Source organism: Rattus norvegicus, chromosome 5, assembly GCF_021556685.1.
Source record: "Rattus norvegicus strain SHRSP/BbbUtx chromosome 5, alternate assembly SHRSP_T2T, whole genome shotgun sequence".
NCBI classification, from domain to species: Eukaryota; Metazoa; Chordata; class Mammalia; order Rodentia; family Muridae; genus Rattus; species Rattus norvegicus.
Window position 1 is genome coordinate 128480743 of NC_141538.1, and position 20926 is coordinate 128501668.

The following is a 20926-nucleotide window of genomic DNA, read 5'->3' on the forward strand; positions in this document are numbered from 1 at the left end:
ATGCAGCTGAAAGCCCCACATATCTACCATCTGTACCAAGTTTGCCAAGCTGTAGAGAGGATCATGGCAACTCAGGGGAGGTCCTCGACAGAGACAGGAGGCGATGGGGACGTACATCCAAGCTTATAGTGGGAAAGCAGTGTAAGGATTTTCTGATGGTAGCCTTGGCTGAGAGGGACGCATTAATACTATGTAGGGACCAGCAGCAGTCGGGTTCCCATTTGGGAAGTTGGAAAGGGGAGGGAAAGGAGGAAGACCTTCAATCTGATAGAGAGGGGCAGTGTCCAGGTGGCCCCAATATCACATTGAGTTCTACTGTCATTCAGGGATAGGACTCCAGGGCCTCTGCCAGTTCTGGGGCCTCTTGGCCTGTGACTATCTACTATGCCCAAAAAATTGTGTCTTACCAAATCCCCTTCCCTTTCCCTACGAAGGCCAAAGGCTTGGAAGGGAAAGTGTCTCACTTGAGAATATGAAGCAAAGCAAAACAGCCAAAAATGCAAATCCAGGCCTGCCCTCTCCCTGTGCAGGGCTCCTCCCTTCCTGCCACCACCCCTGAACCCCCAGTCTAGGTAAGGCTCAGGGGAGCTGAATGCAGGTGATGTTGAGAAGTCCCTGACTCTTGGAGGCCCTGGAGAACATGAAGGGCACAAGGAATCCTCCAACCTCTACTCCACACTTTCCAGGATGGGCAGGCCGCCATGCTCACCCGCAGGTTTCCTGTTGGAACAGCTGCCTTGCTGCACCCTTGCCTGAAGAGAAGATATATGATCAGTGCCAGGCACCAGAACAATACAGAGAAATAATAAGAGGGCAACCTTGGGACAGGACCATCTTCTCCACTCTTTCAGAACTGGACACATAAGGCAGCAAATAGGGTCTGGACATGGTGTTCATGTCCTTACCTCTGCTTTGCTATGGGCCATGAGATCTCAGCTTGCATGGGCACACGGCACCCCATCTTGTTCCCTTCTAACTACTATCCAGACAAACAGCCATAGCTGTACTGACGGCAAGCACCTGCCATGTGCCAGGGTCGATGGCACGTCCTCACACAGTAACTTCCTGCCATCCCTCAGCCTTCCTGTTCTCCCAGTGTATAGTCAACAAGAGGGAATTCACAGGTTAGGAATGGCCTCAAGGGCTGGAGAGATGGCTCAGTGGTTAAGAGCACCGATTGTTCTTCCAGAGGTCCTGAGTTCAAAATTCCTTATTCATCTCGCCACAGAATCGTCACCATCTCCTTTTAGGGTTCATGGTCGTGAGCTCCCTGGGGCTTCCCCACAGGCCCTGGTTGTGCGGTGGGATATAAGCGGGCGGATGCTATGGTGCAGAGCCACGTGCCAGCCTTGCTGGGGTCGAGCTGCTTACAGACCCTTGGGGAGCTTTGCTGGTACACTTCTTAGGCTGAGCATGCCCATTTGCCTCCTGCCTGTCGTAGAAAAGCATTCAGTGCTCACCCTTATGCTCTGTCTTATCTTTGTCCCACAGCCAAGAGGACCTGCACAGACAGCGACTTTACCTGTGATAATGGCCACTGCATCCCGGAGCGGTGGAAGTGTGACGGCGAGGAGGAGTGTCCTGATGGATCTGATGAATCGAAGGCCACGTGTTGTGAGTTTGCCCCGGCCTTTTTCCTCCTCAGCACGTTCAGGCTGGCAGGTTGTTAGGCTCACAGGACGGGGTCAGAGGATGCTCTGTGCCAGACCCTCTGGGGAGTGGCTGGTTCCTGGTAAACGGGCAGTGTCTACTGAGCTGCACTGCCTGCCTGTTCCCGGCTTCCTTCTCAGCCCCCTCGTAGGTTGGACTCTGTCCCTGCAGCTTCAGGAGTTATAATATCACTCAGAAGCAGCCCTGCCTCATCTCTCGGGCTCCGAATTGTAATTCCAGCAGCACTAACGGCAGCTGGTGCGCGTTAATCATTTACCGTGGGCCACACCTCGCTCAGCTCTTTGTATTCCTTTTATCTTCCTAGCAGCCTCTAGAGGCAGGTACCGCCACTTTCTGAATTTTCAAAGAGGGCCGTACAGAAACTCAGAGAGTTGGAGTGATTTGTCCATGGCCACCCAGCCGAGACTTCAAGGCCCCCTTCTTTTCTCCGGCTCAGGCGCAGTGAGTGCAGGAGGCCTGTTCTTTGCGGCTACATAGCGACATAAGGAGCCGGGGTGAGGTGGTGTAGCTGGTGCTCCGGGACTGCCTTCCACACTCAGGGCTTTGTCTCTCCATGATTTCTTTTCTAGGCTCTAATCCTCAAAGCAAACTTAGACCTGGCAGGTCATTCCATGACATTTGATAAATTAAAAAGGAGATGAGAAGGGGGCGGGGGAGGGCCCAGTGGTCCAGAGGCAGAGCTCTAGCAGCGCAGGCCTGAGACAAAAGGCTGTGAGGAGCACGTGGAGGACATGGGACTGAACGGGAGATCCAGAAGCCCCTTTCTGAGGCTAACATTTGCCCCAGAGGTAGAGGCAGGGACAATGGAGGCCAGAGTCCCATTTAAGGCTGCCACTGATGATAACTGGGTTTTCTTGTCTCCTAGCAACAGAGCTACCAGTTTCCAAGAGAGAGAGAGAGAGAGAAAGGGAGAGCAAGAGAGACCCCCGCCCCAGACAAAGGGTCTGATTTCCTAGGCAGCTGCCAAGCCGTGCCCGGTTTTACTGCAGGCCCATCCTTTGCTTACCACACCAAATGCCACTCCATGCCGTCCTGGGAGGCCTGGAGGCAGGAAGGAAGCCCTGCACTCTTTCCTGCCCTTCCAAAAGAAGGGAGCCCCGCCACACTTGCCTGTCACCCCCATCTTCATGCCAGCCTGGGGCACGCAAGGGTGCTGCATATCCTCCAGAGAAAGAAACAGACTGGACCCAGTGTAGCCTCTTGGCTGTGACTTCTGAGCCCAGAAGGGACAGAGTCCTGTGCCTCCTAGAGAGTTTCTGGGGTTGGGTTGGGGCTTCCCGCCCTAGTAGTCAGCCAGTTCTGCACTGGTGTAGGTAGGAGGCTTTGGGTAGACCACTGGGGGAGGGGCAGTCTTGCTGCCTGAGGGCTGTGCTCCCTTCTCCCTACTCTGTTTAGGGGTATTGTTTCCTCCCAGCCCTGTTGGCCCCCTCACTTATCCTCCTCTCCTGGGCTCTCTCCCTTCCACCTCGTGCTCCCTGACCCTCTTACCGCCCCTCTCTCCTATCCTGCCCGTTTCCTTGTGTTTCTCCCTCAGAATGCTCACTGTCTTCTGACCTATGATGGGCCCACATACCCCACTCTGGACTCCAAGGTCCCTTAGAGTTAGCAGCTCGAGGCCTTAAGAACTTGATAGACTTGCCTCGCAGACGCACAGCCTGTTTGTGGCAAGTGTCTCTCCCCGTGACAAAAGACAGGCTTCTCAAGCTCTCTGAGATTCATGGGAGCAGCAACCAGGGCAGCACCCAGGAGTGAAGAGGCCCAACTCCCCATGGATTATCCCAGACAATTCCAGTGAGGTCCTATGTCCACTGCTCCCCCGCCCACTAGAATCCTAAAGATTTCCCCATTTTAAGATTCCTAAATTCTTAGCGGTCCATGACCCTCCTTTTGCCCTTGTCCAGTGGGGTGCAAAGTCTGGCATCCTACTTTGTGAACCATGGCAATGGTCATGGTGTCTTTGACGAGGGAGGGCTACCTGGAAGAAGCATCCAGAGAGGGCCTTGAAGGCCAGGCAGAATTTGGGGCAGCTGGACTGAGTCGCAAGCTTGATCACAGCTTCCCAACTGAATGAAAACCCAGCAGCCAACCCGCTGTCCATTTAATTGGTGTTGCCATAGCAACTTCCATAGCCTACCAGGTTTCTGGGACTGTGCCAGCTCCCCGGATAGCGCCTTACTCCTCACCCCTAACCGAAAGATTATAGGTAGAAGAGGACAGTAGGCTTGGGATCTGGTTCAGTTGGATCAGGTCGTTTGCCTTGAAACCTCATATAAGTTGCCTAGTCTTTCTGGGCCTCAGTTTCTCCATTTGCAGTGAGAAATTACAAGTATCGGAGTGAGTACCGGCGCTGTCTGTGTTTGTATTTGGGCCACAAACTCTCTGCCCCACACTTAACAGTTTATTAGACTATCAGGGTACGAGATCCATACTATTGAAATATTGTAAGGGGGTTGTGAGAAGCAGAGGGGACTGACACTCCTCAAATACAGCCAGAGTCACGATGGAAAAGCCCAGAACATTTGCCTAATGAAAGTGTCATTTGGGCTCTAATTATAGCTCTCTTGATTGGGGACGCCTCTGACCCATCTTCAGGCATCTGCTGGGAGGGGCGCAGGCAGGGAGCCGAGAGACTGGTTCAAGGGAAATGAGTTAGAGATCTGGGTGCTCCTTACAGCAAGTGTGGATTTTTTTTTTTCTTCCTCCGCAGCTAGATGGGGCCCTCCCTCCTTACCTCTGCTCACCGTCCTATAGATCAGGAAGTTCAGGCCTGGAGAGCTGACATCACCCACTTTGCCTGATGCTGTGTGGAGGACCCCGGTGTAACTCTGCTCCTTCAGGGAGACAGGCTGCGAAGGTGGCCCTCCTAAGACCCGCCCTTAGGTTTCCCAGCCACGTGACACTAGTGGTTCCCTATGGCCCAAGTCTCCAGTCTCCTTAGAGCAGGAAATCCCCATTTGGAAGTTGTCTGTCCATGAAACTCAAGTCTCTAAGACTGTAGGCCGGTGAGTAGCCATCAGTTGTACTGGCAACAAACATTTTTCTTTTTTCTTAATTTATTGACTTATGAGTTGGCAAAGGGTTTCTGGAGCAGGGTTCTTGGGAAAGTCATACATACCCTCAGTCACTTCAGGGTTCACAGCGTTATCCAGCAATAGGGACTTTTGCTTCAGCCTCTTAGAAACACTTGACACTGAAACACTTGGACAGGAAGCCAAGGGTGTCCCTTGGGAGCATCTTTTCCTGAGGGAAAGGCTGTGCTGGGATAGGGACCATATCCCGATGAGACATGTGAGTGCCTGTGCATCTCCCAGGGGTGGACTCAGCTCCCCCAGCCACAGTCATTACATTTTCAGTGCGTGGGACGGACAAGAGTAACTGTTTCCTGGGCTGCAAGCGTGTTCCAGGCTTTTGAGGAGAGGGATTTCCATATTGCCTCATGTAAACCACTTTCCAACCCTAGGTAATCATTCAACCCCCTCTTCAGCAGAGGAGACCTAGAGAGCCAGAAGTCAAGTGTCTTGTTTAAGGACCTTAGTAAATGAGATTTGATCCTAGGTCTATCGACTTTAAAATCTGGGCTCCTTGGCCTATACCAACTTACCTATAAGTCTTGACTTCAAGGATCTTTGCTCGACCTACCTGAGCAAAGACTGGGTGGGCACCTCATTAACCTTTCTAGCCATGCCAGGGAAAGCAGCAGTCTCCTCATGTGCACTGGCTAAGCAGGATAGATCCGGAACAAAGTCCAGCTCTGCTCCCTCCATAACTCAGCAAGCGTCTTACCACCCTCCGGGTTTTGCTCTGTGGTCTGGGCAGTACCCACCAGCACTTCTCACAGCTTGGCAGTGGGCAGTGGCGAGGCCTGACCTGGAGCCTGGGGAACCACATCACAAGAGAGGCAGGCATTTGATGTACCTGCCCCTCTCAGGACCCTAGAATACCACTCCTAGAGATGCTTGTCAACTTGTTCTTTTTGGCCTCCTTTCGTCCTGGCCTTCCAAGGCTCTGTAGGGGTGAAGGGACCCGTAGCAAGCACTGCTGGGTCCTTGAGAGCCTGTAATTAGAACTGTCTATTTAGGGACACAGCAAATGCCTTATTAATTATAAAGAAAGGAAGCAGACAGATTGTTTAATCATTGTCCTTGTTGAAAGGTTACGCCGTTAACTGTATAAATATTCATTAAAAGTTCAGTCGGCTGCCTGCTGCACTGCGGGCTGCAGAGCCGGGCCTCCAAGGTGGTGCATCTGGCCAGAGGCTATTTCAGTCACCTCAGCTTTGGGTAAGAGAGTTTGGGACTGACTCTCAGTCCTGTATGGTTTGATGGAAGGACAGGGCTTTGGTCAGACTACAAACTTTTGGTTCAGAGGAACCCAGACTCTGTCTTTCATGTGCTGTGTATATTTGGGGGTTACTAGATGCCTCTGAAGTGGACTGGGTATGTTGTAGATAACAGAAATCTATTGCATACAGTTCTGGTACACACACAGGGCATCACAGATTGGTGTCTGGTGATGGTTCATTCCTCACAGAGGTTGCTTTCTCACCCAGATCTTCATAGCAGAGGGCCACAGAGTCTGCCTCGAACATCTGTATATTGTATGATTGTATCATATTATAATTTCACATCGTACTGTGGTCCACAAGAACATTTTCACACAAATATACATTGTGTTAAGCACGTTCCTTTTCTTCTACCCTCCCCTCTCCTGTTAGCCCCTTTGTTCCTCTAGATAATTTTGCTTCTATTTTAATGTCATATATACACACTTAATTTTATATATCTATATAAAATTAGAACCACAAATGAGAGAAGACATGCAATATTTGTCCTTCGGAGTCTAGTTTAATTGCTTAATATGATTATCTCTGATTGAATTCATTTTCCTGCAAACGACATAACTTTGTTCTTTATGGCTCAAAAAAAAAAAAAAAAAAAAAAAGGCGTTAGCCCCATCGGTGAGGGCGTTGCTCTCAATGGCTTAATTGCCTTCAAGTGAGGTGGACGTGGGAAAGCAAGCATTGAACGGGAGAGGCTGACCCACTTACATGCGTGTTACTATGGCCATGGCCCTTTCTACTGTGAGGCTTCGCTTTACGAGTGGGTAGTACCTCGTGCTCACCTTCTCCACCTACCTGTTGCTTTCTTGGGGGGCTGCAAATATTTGAACCCCTGTTTCCCTAGGGTGCTAACTCAGGGGTTCCCCCATAGAGGTATCCAGGAGCTGCTATGGTTGATACCAAAATGCAGGTTCCAGGGCCTGGAGCAGTGCCTCAGTGGTTAAAAGTGTGTTCTGCTTTTCCAGAGGGCCTGAGTTCGGGTTCCACCACCCAGGGATCTAATATCCTCTTTCCCTCCCACTACCAGCACCCGCACACACATAGCAGACACAAATTCACTGGAAGAAAAATATAAAGCTTTTTTAAAATGCAAATTCCTTGGCCCTCAACATCTCCATTCAGTCACCATGACCTGGAGCCCAGGAACCCCAGGAACTTGAACCTCTAACAGCCCCTCAGCTCCTGCCCCTTGGTTAGTACCTCTTGGTCAGCTGGTCAGCTCCAGCTGCTTCATGTTCTGAAGCATCAAGATGTGCTCGTGGTTCTCCAACACTGACGACAGACGTGCTCTCCCCAAATGCCCATCCCCCTTCATCACCCCACAAGACAGCCCAAAGCGGCTTTTGGGTTTCTCTGTGTAGCCCTGGCTGTCCTGGAACTCATTCTGTTTGGCACTGAACTCAGAGATTCGCCTGTCTCTGCCTCCTGAGTGCTGGGACTAAAGGTATGTGCCACCATCTTCCAGCAAATGTGGCCATTTTAGAAGCTCACTGAGTATCAGTGCTTTCCAGAGCTCTGCCTGACAGTTAATTCTGTAGTGTGAACTCTGTGAACACTACGTTCCCAGCCTGCCCTGTACTCAAGGTATTCCATGGGATAGCTTTGGGATCCGCTCTCCTCACACCGCCATAGTATGTGATCACTGGGGACCTTGACTTAGACACCTGCCACTGCCACTGCCACTGCCCCTGCCCCTGCCCCTCCCCCTGCCCACTGCCCCTCCCCCTGCCCACTGCCCCTGCCCCTCCCCCTGCCCACTGCCCCTCCCCCTGCCCCCTGCCCCTCCCCCTGCCCACTGCCCACTTCTCTGTGCCTTTTCTTGCATCTGCCCACTTTTATTCATCTCTTGCACCTTTCATTCCAGCCATAGACATAAAATGAGAGGAAACAGATCATAGATCAGAGTGAGACATAAATCACCCTTCTTCTAGGGGTATGAAACTGTGGCCAGTCTCTGCTGTCAGACAAAGCTGCCAAATGCTCATGCCATTCTTGTGTGTGCGTGTGCGTCTGGAACTCAGGACGTCATATCTGGTATCCAGCAGTGTTCAGTGTTATTCATTTAATGGATAAACAAGACTCGGAGTCTTATTGGTTATGTGTGGATAATAATACCCGGGTACACGTATTAAGCCTAGGCTGAATGTTCTTCTAAACGTTTTACAGACTTTAATCTGGTCATCAAAGCGATCCTATGCAGCAGGTCATTGTGTCATCTACACTTGGTTGACACAAAGAGAAGTATGTTAGGCCAAGGTCACGTGGCCAGCGAATGACTGAGCTGTGATTCAAGCCCAGGCAGCCTTCAGAGCCCACAACCTTACTTTCCATGCTGGAGGCCGAGACATAATCCTCACCCTGCTGGGTTATTATAAAGATTAAATGGAGGCGTCTAGCACTGTGCCTGGCGTCATCTAGACCTGAGGCCGGGACTCCTGAACACGGTGGAGGGCAGCAGGGAGCCAACCAGAGGTCATAGCTGCATCTGCCTCGGCTGTCATGTGAAGCTTCCCCCAGTCCTGAACGGGGTACTCATTCTTCCAAATTGAGAATCAGCCCAGGGGCTCTAGGCCCCTGATTGAGTCAGCCTCTGATTGCAGCTGCAGTAATTATAGCTGTGCAGTCCCGCTGGGCCCTGCACGTGGAGGCTGCTCGCCACGGTAGAGGCTGCTCACTGCGGTAGGCTCGGCACCATCTTTGGAGAGACTCGGATTGTTACCACTAAGGTTTTGATGAGCCCTCTAAGCCCACAGGTTCAGATCACAGTTGCTGATCTGGAAGGTAAACTGAGGTCCAGTTAGTCATATCTTACCCGGAGGCACACGGTTGGAGCGTATCAAGGGTGGGATTGCTAGATCTTTAAAGGAAGACATCTGGGGGGCCCTCAGGTCAAGAACAACGTGCGTGCCTTGGACTGGGAGACCCTGAGAAGGTGTTAGGCAGGGCTGTGTGGGGCGAGGTCGGATTTGGAAGACAGAGCCTTTAGTACAGACTGGCTTCCGATGAAGACATGGAGCCGGAGGGCCCTATCGGACTGCCGGGCTTTAGGCCAAGTAGCAGGACTGATTGGTGCTATGGCCCGGCCCGTGTCACCCTTAGCTAAGCCGTGCGCGGATGTCTGTCTCCACAGCCAGTGAAGAATGTCCTGCCGAGAAGCTAAGCTGCGGACCCACCAGCCACAAGTGTGTGCCTGCCTCATGGCGCTGTGACGGGGAGAAGGACTGTGAGGGTGGAGCAGACGAGGCCGGCTGTCCTACCTGTGAGTCCAGCGCCACTGGTCAGGCAGCCTCAGGAGCGCTGACCCCTTCTTGGGAGGGCTTCAGGGAGGGAAGAGTAATGATAAGAACATTAGAAACACACGGCTGGGCACTTAGGAGACATGTTCTTCCTTCATGACCACCTCATGACTAGCCATTACCATCCCCATTTAATGGACAAGGAAACTGAGGCTCAGACGAGGGAGGAAATATGCCCAAGGCTGAGGGGGTGGAACTGAGATTCAAATTCAGGTCTACACGCAGCTTTTTACCATGTCTGACATCTGCTCATCCATTCTACAATTCTGCCGTTTCTCCTGATCTCCAAGCAAGAACAGGGGGACCCAAAACTGGGCTGTCTGAAATGTGGTGTCTTGTGCCAGGGCACTGGCAGCACTGGGGATAGGGCTCGTGCTCACAGACTCTCGGGGTGTGAAGGACGACTATGGCCGAAATCTCAGACTGGGGCGCATGTTGCATGCGGCGAAGCAGCCTCAGCAGGGACAGATGGAAGTGGTCACTGGGAAGGTTCCACATGGCTGAACTTCAAACACAGGATTATCTCTTTCTCAGAGAGCAGTCCAGCAGGGTTTGGGCTGAGGGGTGGGGGTAGGGGTGGAGGGACTCTGTGTGGCCCAACTCATTTCACTTTTCTGGGTACCTATGATGTGCCAGGTCTGGAGTGAGGTTCTGAAAGGACAATGAGGTAATCCCACAGTCTTCCCCTGGGGACTACAGACTGGCTGTGCTGCTAGCCTGGGCTGAGATGTACGTGGTCATTTAGTAGGGTATATGCCAGGCACTTGCCGGTCGCTGGCTCTCCCAGGCGCTTGCCCGTCACGTCACCGCCTCTCCAAGCATCTCCCCACTCCCCACTCTCTCCCTATCCACCAATCCTGATCCAGGAGCCAGGCCATCTCCTCTTGAGGCTTCTGAGATTCCAAGTGCAGAGGTTTGATGGCTCTGAAGCAGAGGTGGGGGCATGGGTCCTGGCTAGGCTCTACACTCTAAAGCTTCAGTTGGGATAGTTCTGTGAGAACTCATCCACCCATGACAGCCCCCACCCCAGCCCCAGCCTCGTAGTCACATGATCCTTCCAGTATAAGGCTACTAGCTACATTGCAGGTGGACAGGGCGTTTTTGGGACCGGAGCATTTCCTGTTAATTAAAGAAACCAAAGCTGAGAGAAGGTCCTCTCAGGCTCACTGTGGCCTGGGCAGGGAAGGACACTGTCGTGCTCTAGTTCTCTGAGAGTTCTCCAGCTCTGTTCTGCCTGTGAATGTGGGAGTGGGATCTGCCAGTCACTGTCAGCTTCAGAACCTTGCTGGGAATCCATTGCTATGAAGCACTCCTCTCAGAACTCTCAGAAGACGGAATCTTCTCTTCCTAGGCTTGTTTAAACTGTCTAGACAGGCAGGCGGGTATCAGCAGCAGCAGCAGCACCATCTTGGGGGCTGGGTTACCAGAGAGCAGGTGCTTTCCCCTCTGGTGCCACCACATCCCAAAAGCCCAGAGGGGGAGAAATGCAGCCATCAGGGGCTCTGTAGAACTGTCAGAAGAACATGACATGATCTGCTGACACTGTAACACCGAAGACATTTTATTTTATGTTCAGTAACTGAAAATTGACATCTTGTCACCAGAAAATAGAAACGTGGGCTCCGGGCGCCCCCATGTGGAGAGTTGGGGAACTGCTACCGCCCTGTTGGTGGTGACCATAGCTACAGCATTCCTGACCCCCTGGAGCCTTCAGCGAGGGAGCTCTAAAGTGGGGGAGGAGGCAAGGGATGCCTTGAAAACACCCAAAACCAACCAACCAAACAAACAAACAAAAACAAAAACAAGGAAACAGAGTAGACAGTAATGCGCTGGAACCTGAGTTCCGGTTCTCTTATCACACGTGACGGTGAGTAAGGCGCTCCCCTCTGAGCCTCAGGTTTCCGGCTGGCTGGCCTCTAAGGTCTTTCCTGTGGACTCCAGACTAGCCTATCAGAGAGAGGAAGCCCAGGCTGCAGACAGGACCAGAACCTGTTCTTTAATTCCTTCATTTACACCCTGCAAGGGGCCTCCGTACCTGTCCTTAGAATAAGGGAGTGTGAAGGACCCAGACATGTGGGTGGCTGTGAAAGGCACACAGAAGGCAGGCTGGGGCAGAGGGAGATTTCCCAAGCTGGGAAACAGAAGCACGTGAGGGATGCAGGTGGATTTGGCCCCATGCAGTGGAAGAACTCTAATTTAGAAGCAATGGTAGGCTGCAGTGGGTTCCGGAAGATGAAGCAACTTGAACAAAACCTTAGAGAAGAACTGTGTGCCCCGGGTCTAGCAAATCATCAAGGTGGTCGTAGCTGGGGAATGTTCAGGAGTGAGTGAGGTGTGGGGACCAGGGTAGTAGATGCCAGGCTGGAGAAATAAAATAGCTCTTCAAGCTGTACACACAACTATGCCGCAAACGGACAAACCCCTGCCCTGTCATCTGGTGCCAGTCACGTTACAGATGATTTCCTATCCTTCAAGACAATAGCGCTGTGCAACCTTAGAGCCCCACTCTGCCCCACCATGTTTGCTAGCTGCAGGGCAGAGACTCAGAATGGGCAATTGTGGCCCAAGGTCAGCTCCCCTTTCGAGTCTCCAGCAGGACCTATTCCAGCCTGTAGGTGAGGGTCAGAACTCCCTGTACCCTTGTAGCAGCAGAAACAACGGGCTGGGTCACGAGGGATGGGATCTGGCCGGCCGACCGGCTCTCTGTCCTGCGCAGTGTGCGCCCCGCACGAGTTCCAGTGCAGCAACCGCTCCTGCCTGGCCTCTGTGTTCGTGTGCGATGGTGACGATGACTGCGGCGACGGCAGCGACGAGCGAGGCTGCTCGGACCCGGCCTGCCCGCCCCGCGAGTTCCGCTGTGGAGGAGGCGGCACCTGCATCCCTGAGCGCTGGGTCTGCGACGGCCAGTTCGACTGCGAGGACCGCTCGGATGAGGCCGCTGAGCTCTGCGGGCGAGCGGGCCAGGGGACCACGGCCACGCCAGCAGCCTGCGCCCCTACCACCCAGTTCACCTGCCGCAGCGGCGAGTGCATACACCTGGGCTGGCGCTGCGATGGCGACCGCGACTGCAAGGACAAGTCTGACGAGGCCGACTGCTGTAAGCCCCCTCCGTGTCACTCAGTCCCACCCAGAGCCTGCTGATATGATCTTCCTACTGGGAGTACAAACCCTGCTTTAACAGAGACTGGGAGAATGAAGTGACTTGCGGGAGGTCACATGGCTGCTAAGGAGTGGAGCTCAGTCAGGTCTGACCCCAGAAGCCAGGCTTCTTCACTGGTACCTTTGTCTCTGCTGTGTGGCCATTCCATCACACCCGTTGCTACCCCTTTTCTATTCCAAGGAGTCTGGCACTGGTTCCTACCCTCCCCACCCCCAACCTCCCCTCACCTCTGTCCTAGGAGTGCCTTCATACCGACATTGTCAGATTCTGTTCACCGTCCCAGCTATGTTGGGTCCCTTCCAGGCCTTCCAGATCCCCGCTGCTCTCTTACAGGCACGACTCACACTGTGCTTTCTTCATTTGTGCGTTTCCCATCTCTCTGCACCTGAGCTTCTGGAAATGGGCTCTTAGTCTCCGGGCTCCCCACCAACACCCAGCACAGTGCCAGGTTCAGAAAAGGTTGGCTGAGTGGACTAAATCACTAAGTCATGAGCACCGGGACTCAGTGGAAAACCTCATGTCTGTGCTGAGGTGGTGGACAGGGAAACAGGAAACTGGAGTGCTGTGTGACCTTTGGCAAGGCCTTCCCCCTCTCTGAGCTTCAGTCTCCCCATGTGTACACTAGAGATGTTTTGGGTAGGTGTCCTTTGAGGCCTCCTAAGCTCAGACACTGGTTCACTCTTTCCAGGGGTGGATAGGACATGAGGTGGCGGGGAAAGATGTCCTGGCGCCACGTGGGTCCTGACCTCCTCTTGCCCCTGTCTCAGCAGCACCAGGACCCTGCCGTGAGAATGACTTCCAGTGTGGGGATGGGACTTGCATTCTTGCAATCAAACGGTGCAACCAGGAGCGGGACTGCCTGGACGGGAGTGATGAAGCCGGCTGCCTGCAGGGTGCGTGTGGTTGTGGCAAGGGTCCTCTGTGAGGAAAGGCTCGTGTCCCTCCCAAGCTCAGAGAGAACAGAGCTGGGGGAGCTCTTCCCTTGATCTCTGACCCTTTCAATGTCCCCTGCCCCTCATCCCTGGGGATCTGGGATCCAAGAACTGGACTTTTGATTAAGGATTTTGTAAAAGCTGAAGAGGGGTAAGGGGGCAAGGCTGGGCACTGCAATCTAACTTCCCCGTGTCGTGTCTGTCTACACTCAAGCTTCCTTGTGGCCTTTCTTACTTGTTCCCAGACCAAAGCCTGCCCCCAGTGACAGTCCCTCTCAGTCTCTGGTGGCTCTGTTGGTCACCATCTGCCTGGCAGGGATAAAGACCCTACCACCCTTCTTCTGGGAGAGTTCATTTCAGAGTAGTGAAGGCAACGAGGCAGTGAGGTTGCCTTATCCCAGGTTTGTGGGGCAGACATTCCCCCGCGGGACTCCCAGGGCTCTTAAGTGCCTCCAGGACCGACAAAGGCCCCTGTGTGGACATATGAGTGTCTGTCCTAAGGTCCCTTAAGAGACTGAGACCTGTTGGGGTTAACCTTTGAACTCTGTGCATTTTCTGTGGGCCTTAGTTGGCCCTGCCCAGCCTTGTGCTTCCCACCCAACTGTCTCACCGGCACTGTCCCCTCTCTTGTCTGGCCCGACAGAGTCAACTTGTGAGGGTCCCCGCAGATTTCAGTGTAAGAGTGGCGAGTGCGTGGACGGCGGGAAAGTGTGTGATGATCAGAGGGACTGCCGGGACTGGTCGGATGAGCCTCAGAAAGTGTGTGGTATGCTATCTGTCTACACCTAACGGCTGAACTAATGCTCTCACCTTGCTCCCTCCTGGCATCCAGGCTGGAGCCCTCTTACCCTCTCGACCATGTGCTCTCCCATAGCCTCATAACGGGCCATTTGTCAATGGAATAGCTCGGTCTATATGGCTGCAAAGCCCCGGGGCCCTCTTTTGCAGTCGACATGCTCAGATTAGGCTGCTTCTCACAAAATCAGCCTCCTCATTTCAGCCTCATGCAAACTGAGTGTGTGCCCTCTGCAAGTTTCTCCCTTCCTCTGTGTTCCTGCTCTGCTGATCTAGCCATGGCCTTGGCCCCTGAGCTCTTCCAGTCCATGGCAGGACACCGTACAAAGTCAAAGGCTGGAACAAGCAGCCAGGGAGCCTGCTAGGAGCCTATCCCAGCAGCACAGCACAGGCCAGGCCTGGATGGGAGCAGGCAGTGTCCCCTTTCTAAGAGCTCGGAGTTGCAGTCTAACTAGAGAGAAGTAGGGTGAGTCAGCTCTCCCAGGACTAGTGAGGAGAGCAGAGGCTCTGAGCTGGAGGCGAAGCAGGAGCCCTTGTGTGTGCAGAAGAGTTCGTGAGTCAACTCTGCTCGTCTCAGGCCAGGATTTAGAGAATTGGACAAAGGAATCCCCAGAGAACAGACAGATTGGCCCCTCCTTGTCCTCTCTCCTGGAAGACCACCCGCATCTCCTGGGTACTCAGAGGAACACCCCAGGACCAGCTTTGCTCCCCTACTGAAGATGTAAATGAAGTCAGACTGACTGAAAGGAAAGTAGTTAAGCAAAGCCCACTGAGCCTCTGCCTGGGCTTGCAGGGACGGATACCCGGATACCCCGCTGCCCACAGAAGGGACCCGTGGAGAGGGGGACAGGGAAGCAAGAGCAGCTGAACCTGCTTCCCCACAACACTCAGATCTGCAGTTACCTAGGGACTACTAACCTACCAAGCTCGCTATCCTCATGTTCTGCATGACATGTCAAAGAGAAACATGTGCTTGTCTGTGTCCACCTGTGTTCTTTTTGTCTGTGCTGGCGAGAGACAAGTATCCATACCCACCTCTCTGAATTACTGCATCCATGCATCTCTGCCTGCAATTCTATGTCTGTGAAGCCTGCAGACCTATGCCTCTGCGCATAAGCGTGTGTGTGTACGTGTGTAGGTGTGTGCATGCAGGTGCGTACCGTGCTGGGGACGGTGACACCAGATGCTACTCAGGCCTCCAGCCTCTTCCTTCCTCTCCCGGCTACACAGAATTAGAGAAGCACACAGATTCCCTTCAGGCCTTCCAAAGAAGACGATCATGGATAAACTAACCGGGGGTCTCCTAGCTTTTCTCTCTCAATCCATGTTGGCCTTGAGACACCCCACGCCTTCTTTCATCAGAAGCCGCAGTCATTCTGAGCTCTTCCTGGGCAGCGCCACCCTACACATACCCCGTGGCTGAGTCCAGCAAATAGAACTGCGGGTTGCTGCGACCTGCAAAGAGAGGAAGGAAGTGGGTGGGTGCGGGACTGAGGCAGCGAGTGGACGGGAAAACAAATGGATGGATGGTGCTTGTGGGATAAGAAAACCCAAGACAGGTGACAGAGGGTGTGAGTGACCAAATGGTTCCTTGTGGGAGCTCTCCCAGAAACTCGTCCGAAGCTACCATGACTCACACCATCTCCAGAAGTCTGGGGCTTCCCAGGGATGGACCTGACTGAGCTACTCCCAGTCCCCCAAAGTCATGGGCTCGATGTGCTCTTGTTCTTTCAGTTGCACCAATATTCCAGGGAAACAGGAGGAGGCCCAGGGGTAAAGGGGACATTCCCTAAGCATGGCTCCGGCTGGAGGTGGGATGCCCACAGCTCTGCATGGCCTGGGATGGGCAGCTCCGACCAGCTGGGTGCATGGCCATGGCTGGCCCCGCTCAGCTTTGCTTTGCTTGGCTGGAGTAACAGTGCATGAGCCTGGTGGGAAAGGGCTGGTCGCTGTGGTACTTCCGCTGGCTTGTGGGATTAACTGTCTGTGATTCTAAGCTCAGAAGGTGCTGTGAGAAGTTGGTAAGCCTTGGTCCTGGCCTCCCCTAGGACCCTCCAGAAGGTGGTGAGGGAGCAGAGAATGAGGGACCAGACCCAGATGAGCTCTTGGCATCCCTTCACTCTTTGCAGCACTTGGTAATCCTGGTCTAGGCTTGTGGCATGGTGGTTCAGTGAGACAGGTCAGAGAGGAGTTGAAAAGGCTCCATCGTGTAAATCCCGGTAGGAGAGAATTTTGACTTGGCCACAGGCATATTTAAAAAGTGTAGCCTAGAGACTCAGCTGTAGCAAGTAAGGGCATTCTGCACTGTCTGACGTCTGACAACTGGCAAACCAACTCTGGGCCCTGCCTTAAGGGCGCACACAAATAGTTGGGAACCAGAAGTCAGCAGTTTACAGAGATCCGAGGGAGCCCCTGCACCTTGGCTGGCCCCACAGAGCAGAGCTGGGAAGAGGAGCAAAGCTACAGGAGGCAGTACGTGGAGGAAGAGATGTGTAAGGGCAGCAGCATTCCAAAGTGGTGTCCCCTGCCTCCAGAGCCCCTCGGACCTGGAGAGGGATACATAGAGGCATTTAGAAGGCATCTGGGGGGTGTCCCAGGGGTAAACATTATACTTGCAAGCTTAGGCGTAAGGGTTAGAAGGAAGAAGGAACTGTAAAAACCGTGTTTGTGAAAGACCTCAGAGGTCCTGGTAAGACCTAGTTGCTTCCAGTCTAGTAGCAGATGGAGCCCTGGCCTAGGAGGACCAGGACCTGTGTTTTCTTTGTTCCACTGGTGGTGTCTAATTGGGGAGCCTGCCCTTGGAGGAGCCTCCTTCCCAGTCACCTGGCTATTGGTTCTATGCAGCTTCCTGGTTTCCTGGTGGTGGGTGTCTGCTGCCCTTAGGCTTGGCTTTGCTCTGGGCCACTTCCCTGCCTCTCACGGGGAGGTCAGCAGCCTTTATCCCTCCCCAGGGCTGAACGAGTGTCTGCACAACAATGGTGGCTGCTCCCACATCTGCACTGACCTCAAGATTGGCTTTGAGTGTACATGCCCAGCAGGCTTCCAGCTCTTGGACCAAAAGACCTGTGGTGGTGAGCCCTCCCCCGTCTACCCAAGCACATGCAGAGCCTCCTGCTAGTTCTGACTTCTGGTCTTTTCGACAGACATTGACGAATGCCAGGACCCAGATGCCTGCAGCCAAATCTGTGTGAATTACAAGGGCTACTTTAAGTGTGAATGCCACCCCGGCTATGAGATGGATACGCTGACCAAGAACTGTAAAGCTGTAGGTACGGACTTCCTAAAGGATAGGGAACAGCTCTGGGGCGGGAGGTTGTCTAGAAAACACCAAATCTCCACATATGTGAGGAGTGGCTAAACACACATGTACACACAGAAAGCAAATGGGTCACACGCAGTGCTCAAAGTACAAGTGAACATCCATGCACGATGTGCTGCATGCTGACACCCACGGGCATGGTTAGGCCATCTGTGATACCTGCAGCCCACATTAGCACAGCACAGTGTATAGGCACAAGCTTGCTTAGACCACAGAGCCAGTAGAGCCAGAGAGCCACAAAGAGCAAGACGTGGGCAGTTCTCCGTATTGATCCACTCATCCAGCTGACGTAATTATTTAGTTCTTCATATTAAATGCAGTAGCACTGCTGTAGGTGCTGAGATTCAGTCAGCAAATGGCATGCTGTGCTTGCTGGTGACCGAGGCAGACAAAAGGAATAAGATAGCTAGATAAAATATAGCTCATGGCAGGTGGCAAGTCAGGCAAAATAAAGTAGGGAATGGAGTCTGAGAGAATGGTGGGTTATGGTTTTAAACAGAATAGTCAGGGACGCTCTCCATAAGGTGACATTTGAATGAGAAACTGGTGGAAGTGAAGGGGCGAGCAGGGACAGCATTCCAGGCAGAAGGAACAGAAAGCGGAAAAGCCCCAGGCAGGGAGCATGCTCGGACTTTGAAGGAGTTATGAGGAAGCTGGTGTGGTTGGAACGAGGACACTATGGAGAGGTGAAGTCAGAGGTGTCTGGGGCACTCCCCAAGAGCCTTCTAGACTGCTGTACAGACGGGCTTGGTTTCTCCTGCATCTGAGAGAAGCCCTCAGAGGGTTCCGAGTGGAAGGGAAATGCACTGTCAGGTTTAGGCTCTGCCCGGCTTCACTGCTGAGAACAGACTGCAGAGGGCCAGAGGGAACCATGTGTTGCCATGGTACCCCAGGAGAAAGGTTTGGAGAAGGCTGGTTGCTGTGAGAGTGTTGAGAAGCGAACAGATGTGTGTGTGTGTGTGTGTGTGTGTGTGTGTGTGTGTGTGTGTGTGTGTTTTGAAGGCCAAGCAACAGGATTTGCTTGTACATTTAATGTGGGGTTCTAGAGAAAAATGAATCAGAGTATTCCAAGGACAAATAACTTGGGGTGGGGGTGGGGTGAAAGAGGCCAGTGTAAGAGGAGCGCAGGCTGTGTGTGCCACAGGTTGAGTGTATGGAAACCGTAGCGCTCCACATGGAGGTGCTGAACAAACAGTTTAGTCAAAGTGTGGATTTTCCCACACACACTTGAGAGAACACACAGATACGGTAACACAGTAGGTACAATACTTGATATGAAACCCAGAAATCCTAAAATATCCCGTCTACACTGCACTCTAGCACCTTCACCCACTAACCTGTCTTTACTTCCACCCGGGACAGGAGTGCCATGGCCCGTATGTAGGTGACAACATTCTGAAAAAAGTCATGTGACTATCTAAGGGGCAGTCATACAAAAACTCAAATCATGAACACACAGGTCCCTGTTGTTGACCCAGCCCTCAATAAAATTTATAAGGTGCTCCCTGTCCCAGCTTACCACCTCGGAGAGGCAAAGTCATGGCTGTAATTTGGGGTAAGCAAAGTTCTGGTTTGTAGGTGACCTAGCAGACCTAGAACCCAGCTTTGCATCTGGCGCTTCCTGTACTTTGAGCCCCATTTTCTGGCTGTTTGTATTACCGCTCCCTCTTTCCCCTTACCCCAAAAGTTTCCATCACTACACACACCCTGATTGGTACATGGCTCTGGACTGTGCCCATCCTGTCCCTATTAGCCTGGCACAGATGCACAGAAATGGGGCCAGGTCGCTGACCGAAGTGTGTTCTAGAAAACATGGGAACTGTGCCTAAGAATTGCCTGATATGTCTCAAAACCACCTGTGGGCGGGGCAGTGCAGTGTCCTTAAAGACCTCTGTCTGGGACACTAATCTTCCAGATGGAAGTCAAGAATATCCAGGCCCCCATGTGACCTTCTGAATCTAACTCTGGAGTCTAAAAATGGGTTTTGAATATACATGGTCAGTTGTATGTTCTGTCCAGTGCATGTATGGGATTTGTCAGATGCCACATGTCCTAACCCACTGGGCTATCTTTCTAGGACCTTTATGCGCCTTAGGTAGGCCGTTTTTGCAGGATGGCGAGCGGAGCCCCGAGCAGAACGGATAGTGTTCTCTGGAAAGAAACACACTCTGGGGCAAGGGAAAGACTTAAAAAGCACCAGAGTCAGTGAAGCTGGGCCGGGAAGGGCAGGTAGCTTAGCTGGAATCCCTGAGGACTCAAGATGACTAAGATCTGGCCTCTGCCTGATCCCACACATCACTACTGGTCACCTTTTTGCACTCATGAGTTCTAAGGAGACCTCTGACCCCACTGGGCAGTTGGGAAGACTTCCTGGATGGCAGTACCCTAGTCATCACTGGGTGCTCCAGTGGAATCCAGGATGCTGCCGACGGCCTCAGTGCAGGCACGAGGACGCACTTGGGAGTTTGTACCTGATAGAGAGTACAGTTGTGGTGGTACTCATTCGTCTGCCCTCCAGCCTGTGAAGTAGGGGCCGTCATTCCCTCTTCCTACAAATGAACCTCTCGCCCAGCAAACGAGGGGCAGAGACTTGGTCCCCTGGGCTCCCTGCCTCCTCCATTGACACTGCTTCCCTGCATGGCAGCTGGCAGGAGCCCATCCCTAATCTTCACGAACCGACACGAAGTACGGCGAATAGACCTGGTGAAGCGGGACTACTCACGCCTCATCCCCATGCTCAAGAATGTCGTGGCGCTGGACGTGGAAGTGGATACCAATCGAATATATTGGTGTGACCTTTCCTACCGCAAGATCTACAGGTGAGTGTTTTGCACGCTGCAGCCAAGCATGGGAGGCTTGAGGGAGGGGCAGCTGGCAGGAGGATGGCTGGCCTCTGCCTCTCAGGGCAGAGTTGGGCTTGACAAGGGATATAGAATCAGAGCAGGAGTGGAAGGACCAGGACTCACCAACCTGTGGGAAAACAGCCTTGAGTCCACATCCTAGACTGTGTCTGACCCCTGGTGGCCAAGCCGTGAAGTGCAGGACAGAGGAAATGAGGGAAAGGAGAAACCTCCTTGGGTTCTCCATGGAGAACCTGCGTTCTGGACCCTGGGAACTCAAGATGACTAAGATCTGGCCTCTGTCTGGAGGAGCCCACATATCACTACTGGTCACCTTTTTATAGTCATGAGAGAAAGTTCTAAGGAGACTTCTGACCCAATTTGGTGGTTGGGAAGACTTCCTGGATGGTAGTACCTTGGTCATCACTGGGTGCCCCAGTCATTGGCTGTGAGTTTAGCACTTGGGACCCTCCTCAAACATGTGAGAAAGTCTCTCTCCTGTCTGTCTCAGATGCCATAATATCCGGCTCCCTGCATATCTGGGCCTCCTTGGAGAGTTAATGCTCTTTTTTGC

General features: G+C 52.9%; 1 protein-coding gene across 28 annotated transcripts in view; it reads left to right on the forward strand.

The window, feature by feature from the left end:
- Lrp8 (LDL receptor related protein 8) overlaps window positions 1-20926 on the forward strand; it is a 71937-nt gene that overhangs the window by 29633 nt on the left and 21378 nt on the right. For 2 of the 28 annotated variants that reach the window (XM_087549832.1, XM_087549840.1), the window contains exons 3-11: window positions 1492-1614; window positions 9141-9269; window positions 12023-12403; window positions 13234-13359; window positions 14042-14164; window positions 15928-15966; window positions 17145-17264; window positions 17337-17462; window positions 20157-20331. In XM_087549832.1, coding sequence (XP_087405958.1) covers window positions 1492-1614; window positions 9141-9269; window positions 12023-12403; window positions 13234-13359; window positions 14042-14164; window positions 15928-15966; window positions 17145-17264; window positions 17337-17462; window positions 20157-20331 — 1342 coding nt within the window. 28 annotated transcript variants of the gene reach the window in all.